At 37.1% G+C, this 11,855-nt stretch overlaps 3 protein-coding genes across 3 annotated transcripts in view; all 3 read left to right on the forward strand.

Annotated features, from left to right (window-relative positions):
• The window catches only part of HELRODRAFT_160387 (hypothetical protein), a gene marked incomplete at both ends in the record, with an annotated part of 13,009 nt that extends 11,588 nt beyond the window's left edge, over window positions 1-1,421 (forward strand). Inside the window, 2 exons of the mRNA XM_009017350.1 lie at window positions 240-428; window positions 999-1,421. Of these exons, the coding sequence (XP_009015598.1) occupies window positions 240-428; window positions 999-1,421 (612 nt within the window). The remainder of the gene's footprint in view (window positions 1-239; window positions 429-998) is intronic.
• Window positions 1,422-1,740: 319 nt separating this feature from the next.
• On the forward strand, window positions 1,741-7,284 carry HELRODRAFT_160388 (hypothetical protein; the record flags this gene model as incomplete). The annotated part of the gene is made up of 5 exons (XM_009017351.1): window positions 1,741-1,938; window positions 2,055-2,618; window positions 2,690-3,604; window positions 6,277-6,673; window positions 6,770-7,284. 5 exons carry the CDS (start codon window positions 1,741-1,743, stop codon window positions 7,282-7,284), a joined length of 2,589 nt encoding a protein of 862 aa, XP_009015599.1.
• A 699-nt stretch (window positions 7,285-7,983) lies between these two features.
• Window positions 7,984-10,467, forward strand: HELRODRAFT_188301 (hypothetical protein). Its single transcript, XM_009017352.1, has 3 exons — window positions 7,984-8,841; window positions 9,448-9,687; window positions 9,941-10,467. Exons 1-3 carry the CDS (start codon window positions 8,695-8,697, stop codon window positions 10,148-10,150), a joined length of 597 nt encoding a protein of 198 aa, XP_009015600.1. The 5' UTR covers window positions 7,984-8,694; the 3' UTR covers window positions 10,151-10,467.
• The last annotated feature ends 1,388 nt before the right edge of the window (window positions 10,468-11,855 follow it).

Below are 11,855 nucleotides of genomic sequence, written 5' to 3' on the forward strand. Positions count from 1 at the left end.
GATGATATCAGCATAGCTTCGGACGGCCAACTCTGGCCGATAGCTACGAATATTTGAAGCATAACTCCGCTGCAATTGGCTTAGAGTTAAACATTAAAAAATGCGAACTTCACTGCCAAAGTTTATTTCAGGTGCCACATGCGCTGGCTGAAATACCCAGAGTTGGTGCATCAGAACTGAGTTTTTTAGGCACACCCTTGGTCGAGGGCGATTATCAAATAAAGTTTTTTGACCAAAAGCTCTCTGAGCTTGAATTCGCCCTGGGTCGTGTTTCCTGTCTTTCGGCCCATGATGCCTTGACTATTATCCGCAATGCCCTCAGTTTGCCCAAATTGATGTACTTCCTGCGTACATCTAAACACATTGACCCTTCTAAATTGGGCGAATTTGACGGAGCCCTGCGCACCGCCCTGTCGTCGATTTGCAATGTTTAAGTGACCGACAGTGGTTGGTCCCAGGCTCAGCTGCCGGTGCGATTTGGTGGGCTGGGGTTGCTTAGCGTGGTTCAGCTGGCTCCCGTTGTTTATAATTCTTCTGCCGCTGCCACTCTCGACCTACAGTCTTCCCTGCTCCACCGGTTTTTTCGTTGCCGCGATATTCTTCCCCCAGCGTTCGCCCCGGGGGACCGTACGCACGTCCAAATTTTGAACGAAGAATATAAAAAAATCTTTCAAAATTTGTTGTCTTCATGCGGCGACGACTTTTCCACCGCTCGTTTGTTGGCCATGTCCAGCGTTGCCAGCTGTGGGTGGTTGAGATCGTGGCCTAACACCTCTGTGGGCACCAGGCTTGACGACGAGTCTGTAAGATTTGCCATTGGCTTCAGACTTGGCCTGGTCATTCAGAATAAATACACGTGCCGATGTGGCGCTGAGGCGGACGAGTTTGGGCACCACGGTTTGGTTTGTCGCCTGGGTGGGGGCCGTCAACTACGTCACTCAGCGCTAAACGATTACATTTGTCGGCTCTTCTCCAAGGCTTCAATCCCGGTTCTCAAGGAACCATCCGGCATTTCTGCGCATGATGGTAGGCGACCGGACGGATGCACGCTAATACCTTGGAGAGCCGGCAGATGTTTGGCGTGGGATGTTACGGTCCCTGGCACCCTCGCCGAACGATACGTAAACCTGACAAGTAAAGAATGCGGTTTGGCCGCGGCCAGGGCAGCGGACGAGAAAATGAAAAAATATGGGAATGCCCTCCCCTCGATGGAATTCTTGCCAATATGCATCGAGGTTCTCGGCCCGATGGACCCCAACACCCTTAAATTTCTTAAGGAAATAGGCAAAATGATCAGTGTCAGATCAGGTGACAGCAGGGAACTGTTTTTTGCAACCAACCACATTTCGTGCTTGTTTCAGCGGTTCCTGCGTGTCTGTGTGCTTGAAAATATCCAACTGAATGCCGACATGTGCAATTAACGACAAATCAAAGTGTTAATCCATTTGTTACTTGATGTTTGACGGTTCAGTGTCACTCATCATGTTTTGGTTTTAACATACATACATACATACATACATACATACAATAACATACATACATACATACATCATCATTAGTAGCACGTGCCGGCCGCATTTTGATTTGCTCCGTATTTTTTCTTAATTTCATAGTTTAAAATTGAGTATTTAGTTTAAATATAATTTCATTTGATAGAGAAAATTTTGACAAATTTAACGATATAATTTGTTTGACTTGTGAATTGAACTAAGAAATTTACTATTGTAAACGTTATTTAAGATGGCTAAAAATGTCACTTGTTCGGAAAACTCGTTCAGATTGAAGCTCGCCAATTTCATTGATGATATGTACGAAGTTACCAGGACTTGCATCAATATTAGATACTATTGCGATACGTGTGTAAAATCCTCCATGAAACAAGCTATGAAAAGAATTGAAAAAATGGAAGAAAACAACGATGAAATTATTAAAAAAATTGTAAAAATAGAGGAAAATAACGATGAAATTATTAAAAAATTGAGGATCTGCATAAGAGCACCACTGCCGGCATCGACACCATTAAGTTGATTATAGCTGAAAATGAATCAAAACAGACCTTGTTGGATAATTCAGAGAAAAAACTTTGCACTGAAATTAACAACCTCAAGAGCGAATTGAATAAAACATTTGCAAGTGTTGTTGGTTCGGAGGTCAAAAAAAGTGTTGATAGCATCAACTTGGAGGTAAAGAATGTCAGCAAAACTATAAACAGTGTTGTTGAATCAAAGGAGAGAGAAACGAACATGATTGTTTTTCGATTGAAAGAGGGGGATGCTGATAAGACAAGTATAGAAAAAATAGTGAAACACTTGACAAATGGGACATGTGACCAGAAAAACATCGTCAAAATCTATGGACTTGGCAAAAAAAGTGACATCATTACTCTTTCGATTTTGATCAAATTTGACGATGTAAAAAACAAGGAATTGGTCATAAGAAACAGTCACAGATTAAAATCCATTGGTGACGATTTGACGGGTATTGGTCTGAGCCACGATCTTACAAGTGAACAAAGAACTGAACTAAAACAGCTTGTCAGTAGTTCGAAGAAACAGGAATCTGAGGATAAAGAGGGTTTTTTATACCGGGTGAGGGGGGACGTCGGGAAATGGAAAGTGGTACGTTTACCTGCAAGAAAACAATAAGTTTGATTAATGGACGTGTTGGCACTTGGTATTGCTTGGAACAGTTGGTAAAGGTACAATATGTTAATTTTTGCAGATTCGGACCTGGAAACAAGAAATATAATACTAATGAGAAAATGGTTAGGATTGGTCTGTTGAATGTCAGGTCTATCAACAATAAGGTTGATGATGTCTATGGAATGATTTATGATGGCCTCGACATACTGGTTTTGTGTGAAACATGGCACGGGACCGAAGGTAGTATTTCCGTTAGATTAGCTATGCCACCTGGTTTCACATTTGTGAATTTTGTCAGGCCGCATGACCCTGGTCACGGGGGTTTGGTAATTTATTTTAGAAGTGATTTTAAGTATAAAAAAATAAATCTCCCTTTATTTTCCAAGTTTGAAGCTCTGGCCATCAGATTGAAGATTGGAATTGATCAGTTCTGTTTAATTGCCCTCTACAGACCTGGCTCGGAACAGACGACTTCATTATTCTTTGAAGAGTTGATTTCTATGTTGGAGTTTATTACAATGTCGGAGGCTCATGTCGTACTTATGGGTGATTTTAACATTCACGTTGAAAAGATGGATAGTCCTTTCACTCTACGACTACATGAGATACTTGATATGTTCCAGTTGGTCAATCATGTTAATCAACAAACGCATGTGTCGGGAGGTACGTTAGACCTAGTAATTTGTTCACAGGATTTTCCAATTCTTGATACTAAGATTGACCCGTGTTCGGTATACTCTGACCACAGTTACGTAGGTGTGAGAGTGGCGTTGAATCAAGTTCGACCAAAATTGGTGAAAGCATGTGTCAGACCGTGGAAAGATCTGAACGAAAAATGTTTTGTTGAAGCACTAGCGAACTCTCCTGTGGCAAACAAATGTCAATCTGATGATGTGGATTATGAATTTGCTCTGTTTAGTGGTGAAATTCAACAAATTTCTGACAATTTAGTGCCTATGCGGGTGATTTATCGTAGGCAGACAAATGCTGCACTTTGGTTTGATGGTGAGTGTAGACGTGCAAAGCGATTCTGTAGGAAGATGGAAAGAATTTATAGGAACCTTCCGGAAAGTAGGCGGAAAAAAGATGGGCACTCTCATTGATGGCTAAAAACAGACTCTTTTCTAACAAGCGTACGCATTATTGGAACGATGTCGTAAATAGTAACGGAAATCAAAGAAATCTTTGGGATGTTGCCAATTAAATGTTAGGTAAAAGTTCGGCAAATGATTCATTTAATGATGACAACGCTCCAAACGCTGATCAGATTTTACAATTTTTTGAAGATAAAATTGCTAAAATAAAAGAAACAACAAATGCACATTCTGAATTTCCGCTTCAAGTAGTCTCGATGTTGAATAAATGCACGTTTTCATGCTTTCCGTTGGTTACTGAAACTCAGTTGAGGGAAACGGTACTTAAATCACTAACGAAATCGTGTAGTTTGGACATAATCCCTACGCATATCTTTAAAAAATACTTGGACTCATTTGTCTGCTTTCTGACGAGATTTTTAAACCTCTGTTTACGCGTTGGTAAATTTCCTTCTAGCTGTAAACACGCGATAATTCAACCGATTTTGAAAAAAGCTAACTCAGATGCAAATGAGGTGAGTAATTACAGACCAATATCAAACCTTTCAATTGTTTCAAAGGTTTTGGAGCGTGTTGTTCTTGATTTCCTGATGAATTATCTAACGACGAACAATTTAATGCCACTCAACCAATCGGCCTACAGGTGCTACCACTCAACAGAAACTGCATTGCTTCATGTCTTGTCAAACATGTTTGCAGGCATGGATGATCGGAAGATATCATTACTCTCCTTTCTCGACATGTCGTCCGCTTTTGACTGTGTTAATCACAAGAAGCTTCTGGTAAAATTGCAGAATAATTTTGGAATTTCAGGAACGGTACTCGCCTCGTTTGAATCATATCTAACGGGTAGAACTCAGCAGGTTTTGTTTAGAAAAGTCTTATCATCTGTCAAGAGGGTAACAACGGGTGTTCCTCAGGAATCAGTGCTAGGACCAGTTTTGTTTCTACTCTTTACATCGGATATAATTAAAATAATAATGTCACATGGACTTGTTGGTCATGCGTATGCAGATGACATACAGATAGTTGCTACAGGTCATCCAGAGACATTTCAGCCCGAGATTGATAAACTTGTTGGTTGTTTGATAGAGATTGAACGTTGGATGTTGAGCAATTCCTTGAGGTTGAACCGGGGTAAAACTCAGATGCTTCCTGTCGGTACATGGCAGCAGTTGTCAAGATTTAATATAAACTCGGTTGAAGTTGGTGACGTTGAAATATCATTTGCTTCTACAGCCTTGAATTTGGGGGTATGGTTGGATAGCAGGCTCTCAATGAAAAATCAAATAAAATCGCTATCAATTGCAAATATGATGCATTTCAGAAAATTGTACAAAATTCGACACTATTTGAACAGATCTAGCATGGAAACACTGGTACATGCTTTTATTACATCCAGATTAGATTATTGTAACAGTTTATATTTTAAAATACCTGACAAGTCAATAGCTGTACTTCAGTCTATTCAAAATCGAACTGCAAAACTTGTCACAAAAAATCTGAAGTGACTCCAATCTTGAATGACCTACACTGGCTAAAAATTGAAAAAAGAATAATTTTCAAAATTGCTGTCTTAACGTTTCGGTCATTACATGGTTTAGCACCACAGTATTTGGCAGACATGTTCATCAGAAAACATCTGTGTTGGGTTCGCAGTTGAGATCAAATGACATGAACCTCCTGGTTGTGCCGACAACGAATTTACAGACCGGATCACGCAATATTGCTGTTGCTGGACCGGTGGTTTGGAACAGTCTACCGGCGTTTCTAAGAAGACCAGATATATCATTGTTTTTATTTAAAAAGGAGCTGAAGACTCATTTATTTTCGCAGATTTAACAATGTCTTTGTCTTCGTTTGATTAATATTTGGTTTTTTCATTTATTTTAGGGAGCGCTTTTGAGATCTTTTTTTTGTAATAAGCGCTGTACAAATTGACTTGTAATAATAATACATACATACATACATACATACATACATACATACATACATACATACATACCCTGGGTTCCCTTCTTTTTGCACTTTCTGTTGACCCACTTATTAAATCACTAAAATCCAAATTCGTTGTTGCCTACCTAGACGACATTTCATTGGGAGGTGATGTCGAGTCCGTTTTGAACGACCTTAATACTATTATGAATTCAGAAATTAACATAGGCTTAAAACTTAATTTTGAAAAATGCAAGTTGTATATGAACAAACCTATTACACTTAACTTTAAATATCCAATTAAAATTTTTGAAAAAAACATGGTTGATTTTCTAGGCTCAATAATTTTTCCTGGTGAAAGCCAAAACATATCCATAGCTAAAAAATTGAAAAGTTTTAAACTTATCACTCTAAAGCTAAATATCACCAATAAACATGATGCAATGGTACTTCTATTACAAGCTGCATTTTTGCCTCGTCTTGTTTATTTTTTGAGAACATCCCCTCTATTGGATGTTTCGATCCTCAATAGTTTTGACGATCATCTTTGTGACGCATTCCAGTCCATCTTCAACATAACACTCGATCAAAAAAATTGGTTGCAGGGGACGCTGCCTATATGTGTTGGTGGCCTGGGTTTGGGTTCCGCGGCTGAGCTGGCAACTTCTGCCTTTTTGGCTTCTGCTGCTGCCACGGTGGCCCTCCGGGATCTGATGTTGCCGAGGGATGGGATTTATGTTGATAACTTCAGAATGCAAGTATACGATATGTGGCGCGCCACCAACGGAGATGTGGTTGCGTTCGAGAAACCCTCGCAAAAACACTGGATTGCTCCCTGTCTTAATAGATCAAATGATCGATTGCTACAACTGAATGGCTCCACTTTCGACAAGGCTAGAATTATGGCTGTCAAAAGCGAGTTGGGCTCCGCCTGCTTGAGGGCGCTACCCAACACCTCCTGCGGCACTAGATTGGATGACTCTTGTGTCCGCGTGAGCCTGGGTTTGAGACTCTGAGCCCAGATCGTCACCGAATATGAGTGTGCATGTGGGGCAAGGGTTTATGAACTTGGATACCATAGCCTTTCTTGTCGTCTAGGTCCTGAAAGACAAGCCAGACATACGGCTGTCAACGAATATCTAGTACGATGTTTTCAAAAGGCTGGTATCCCGGTTATAAAAGAACCCATGGGTTTGATAGAGGAAGGAGCTTTTAGGCCTGATGGTTACACTATCACCCCATGGGCTCAGGGAAGATTCCTGGCTTGGGACGTTGCCTTTCCCCACACCATGGCTGACCGTTATATTGGCTACACTTCAGTGGAGGCGGGCACTGCTGTCCTTAAAGCGTCCGATTTTAAAAATGAAAAATACGTTTCATTAAACAATTTAAGCAAAACATTTCAAACCATTTGCATCGAAACGTTCGGACCAACAGATAAGCGCACATCATTTTTTATTAAAGAATTAATAAGAAAAATAGTTAATATAACGGGTGACCCTAATGAAGATAATTATTTAAAACAAACACTTTCACTTCTATTACAAAAATTCAATTCCTTTTGCATTCTGGATGGAGCTGCTAGATGCCTGACTGCGAGACCAGGGACATAGATAAAAGTTGAACTCGGAACGTTGCATGACTAACCATGGCTTGTTCATCAAAACGGGTTCATACATACATACATACATAAATACATACATACAAACATACCTTCAAACGTACATACAAACAAATATACATACATACAAACACACATACATAAATACATACAAACAAACAAATATGCATACTTATATACATATATACATGCATACATACAAACAAACAAACCAACAAACAAGCATACATTAGTATCATTTGTTCATGTTTCTGAGAGTGATTAATTAATTAGTCCCGATCCAAACACGTGCTCTCTCGCCACTATTGAAACTACGCAAACGTGCACGCTGCTTAAACAAAAAAAAATTAATTCGAATTATTTATTAAAAAATTGAAAATCAACTTTTAAGAAGATATCTTAATTATCCGTAGACCGCAATTAGTGCTAAAAATGTTTATAACTCTCAAAACGTGATTTCAAATATTATCATGTCAGATTCTGATAAGATGGTGTTGTAAATAGTTTTGAAATAATCAATCAGTCAATCAATCAATCAGTCAGTCAGTCAGTCAATCAATCAATCAATATAAAATTTGTATAACCAAATTTATAAAAATTTTAAAATAAGCGAATGTTTCAAACTTTACAACTATCTTTCATTTGTTTTACCTTGTATTAAATTTTTAGTTTATGCATATTTTTGGTTAAGGTTACTGCTGTCTTCTTGAAATATTTCATAAAATTGAATATTGAATATTGAATAATAAACAATGTAAAAGGAGTGTTGTACTACTGCAAGAAACATGTCTGTCACGTTCCAATTATAAAGCACAGTTTAATTTGTTTATTTCAGACATGTCTTATTTTTGCAATATTATTTGTTCGTGAAATGTTAAATTGGTACTTTCTATTATTAATAATTTATTTTGTTGGTTTTTCATGAAATTGAAGTATTTATATACTAAATAAATAAGTCGAAAATACGGTACATTAGAGGTTGATGGTTAAAATAATAATATTAGTTGTGACGTTGCTGTAAAATTCCTGAAAAGAATTGTGAAAAATCTACAGCAATAAATAAGTTTCTATTTTAAAATAAGGATCAGTTTGTCGAATAGTTTGTCACAATTTTATGAAACAGTCATCAATAATAATCTCTCATTCGTTAAGGCTGACCCTGTGGCTGATCACTGTCGTCTGCGCCGCTGAACTAATTGACCAATTAGTGGGCAAACATAACTATAAACAAAATACCAGAGCTGATAGCAGCGAGATCACCAACATTAAGTGACACAAACATTCAACCAATCATCATCATTTCGTGACACAAACGTTCAACCAATCATCATCATCTCGTGACACAATCATCATCATCTCGTGACACAAACGTTCAACCAATCAACAACAACTATCAATCGCAATGGCGATGAGCAAACGACTCGACGTCAGCAACTCGCTCCCAGACGATGGTGACGTTATGATGAAGAGCACTCCATGTGCAGCGCCATCTCACGAGCCGTGCAATCCCTCCAGAAAGTTGTACCCCAAGGAGCACTCGAACTGGAAAGTAAGTTGCACGACGTTCTTACTTCGTTGTTCACTCATGAGTTTGTTGGATTACAACCTTCCAAAAAAGCCGAGTTTTTTGGAGCATTAGTATAAGCAACTCTGATTCAAACTAACTTGTAGATAGAGTTAGGTTAGGTTGTAAATACCTTTTGAACTTAAGTTTGCGTGAATGAATTACAAATGATAATACTAATTTGGATCATTGGCACTGATTTGCGTTCATTACGCTCATTGATTCCACGTTGGTTAAAATATCATTTAACTACCAAAACATAGCGAGCACGTTTGTCATTGAGATGGGACGGTGGCATTTATCTCTTCTTTCAATTCCTTTCAATGTGGCATCTTCTTCCAACAAACACCGTTGGCCACTTGTACAAAAAATATGTGAATAATTTGTAATTATCTTAAAAATATTTGCCTACACTTGAACTGTTGAATAATTGCCAGTCCAAACAATTTGAAACTTTGTTTTAATCATCCAAATAATTATTTATTGTTTCAAAATCACAAGTTAAACTTGATTTATGAAAAATTAACCAACGTTTTATGGATATAGTCATGTGAAAAATTTGCATATGACAATTCTTTTCTTTCCAGCTAGTTTGACATGGAGAAACAACACATAGCCATAATTTTTCATACCTTTGTGAGCAATTGTAATGGTGCATTTTATGGTTTTTCGCGTCAATCGATAGCGCTGCATTTATCGATTGATACTCGTGTTGTTAGCAACGTTTGTGGATCGTTTGCGGCTGAGGTTGATTGCGTTGTCTCATTTGGAGGAACTGCTCAGCAGCAAATGGTCGGTTTAATGGTCAAAACTGGATCGTCGAGGGCTGAAGTCGGCTCACGTTCATCAAATGATTCTAAAATGTCAGCGAACAAAATTAAATGAATAAATTTTTAATATGTTATTATTAATCGATCAATCAATCAACTTTTTAAATTTATGCAACTATTTAATCATTTTATTATTCAATCCATCCAATCAATCTATTTAATCAATCAATCTATTTAATCAATTAATCCATTCAATCAATTAATCCATTTAATCAATCCACACATTTGATCAATCAATCTCATCCACACTTCAGTTGATAAAGAAGCACTTCCTGGCAGTCCGCTTCCTTGCGAACATAGCTCCGAAACGGGATAAGTACCATTTAGATTTCCACCGCTACGCTCATACAAGCATTCCAAACAGCAGCAGCATTAACATCAGCCGAAAGAACATGACATCACGTGATGTCTGCTTGACCGGAAGTACGCCATGTTTGCAGACGATAAAGAAGACGGAAGATTGATAGTCATCGTTGTTTGCGTAAAAGTTTCTGACGATGACGATGATGACGAAAATGATGATGGTGGTGGTGATGATGTTTTTGGGGGTTTTTGTCATCATAATGAAGATGACGATGATGATGAAGGTAGTGGTCATAATGCACACGAGGACGATAATGATGATGTTGATGAATGATGATGTTGCTTAATCGTCTGTACATAATTTTTGTGTGGCACATTTTTCTACATATTTGTGTACATATTTTTATCTGACATTCACTTCACTCTAATCAAATAGCTACACAGTTGTTAATAAATTACATTTTTAAACGTTTCAAAACTTGTTTTTGGCATTCAAAAGAATAATCATGGAATCATTTTAAAAAATCACCATCAGTTACTTACAGCAAAAAAAATCTGCAAACATGCGAACAACAACACAACAACAACAACTCCAAAAAATAGACAGCCTCTCAAACTAGAGACCGTGCAAACAATACATTAGCAGCAGACCACTTCAATTACATTCATTCACATTCACCTGTTCATAGAGAAATTCTTTTGCTTCGATTTTTCAGCAATTAAAAATCTAAATTTAAACGCAACTAGTTTATAAAGAAGTATAAAAAGAATGTTTATATTTAACTCGGCATTATTTTTCTGAAAAGAAGTTATTATTTTCTTATCTTTCAGAACGGACTATTTTTATTTTCTTTTCATAAATCACTTTCTTTACTATTAAAATCAATTTTCGTAGCATTTCAGAAACTCAAGACTTACACTACTGCTTTAAAGTAGTTGCGTGTTTATATTTCTTAATCAAAAAAAACACAATGAATGTCAACCGGCAGATAGATGGCAATCTTTAATTACACATTCTTCAACATTGTGTTGATATGTTTGTTGCACGAACCTTCAAACATTTCATTCATACGTCGAGTTAAATTGCGACCGTCTTGCTCACATTTGATTGCAGCTGGTGAGGATGCGTTGTATCTAGCTCGTGCTGTAAAATTGAATGATGAGAACGTTTATCGTATGTATACAGAAGTTTAAATTGAATTGAATGGTATGGTGCGGTGCGGTACGGTATAGTTATCATCATTTAACATAGTATGGTACATTTGTTAACGTTTTCAAATATGTTGTTTATTTCATTAGCCGTGAATGAGTCACTTGAAAAAAAATGAATATTTTCAAATTCATTTACGTAGCGACTTAAATATTTAATAATGAACAAACAAAACTAGCTGATCAAAAATATAATCAAAATGTAATTTGATTTAAAAATGTTGGAGACTGAATTTAAAAATAAACCAAAACGTAATTTTTTGAAAATTATTCACTGAATTTGTGACATAGCCATTTTCATTGTTGTCTAATTGGATAACGATTTTTAATAGAAAAAACAACGTGCATAGCTTGCTGTTCCAACTAAATTTTAATAATGTGACTTTTTAGAATATCATTTCAAAAAAGTTTAAAGTTGTAAAACTGCTGTCATGTTGTTCTCAATCAATTGACGCATGATTAGTTAATGGACTGGTTGGAACCATCTGGTTGGTTGGCTGGCTGGCTGGCGTAATTGACTAAATCATATAAAAAATTATATGTATCGTTGGTAACATTGTTTTGTTAGTTTTGTTATTATTTTTTGTTATTATTAATATTTTTATAATTTTAATTAAAAAGACTGCGAAATAATTTTGCTAGATTCACAACAAACGA

The sequence above is a fragment of the Helobdella robusta genome (genome assembly GCF_000326865.2).
Source record: "Helobdella robusta unplaced genomic scaffold HELROscaffold_2, whole genome shotgun sequence".
Classification (NCBI taxonomy): Eukaryota; Metazoa; Annelida; class Clitellata; order Rhynchobdellida; family Glossiphoniidae; genus Helobdella; species Helobdella robusta.

What these genes read in the sequence shown, in the direction of transcription:
- HELRODRAFT_188301 (XM_009017352.1), top strand. Translation starts at nt 8,695, where the DNA reads ATGGCGATGAGCAAACGACTCGACGTCAGCAACTCGCTCCCAGACGAT. An exon ending in AGGAGCACTCGAACTGGAAA is followed by an intron (nt 8,842 to 9,447) that starts GTAAGTTGCACG and finishes CTTTCCAGCTAG; the next exon opens with TTTGACATGGAGAAACAACA. An exon ending in CTGGATCGTCGAGGGCTGAA is followed by an intron (nt 9,688 to 9,940) that starts GTCGGCTCACGT and finishes TCCACACTTCAG; the next exon opens with TTGATAAAGAAGCACTTCCT.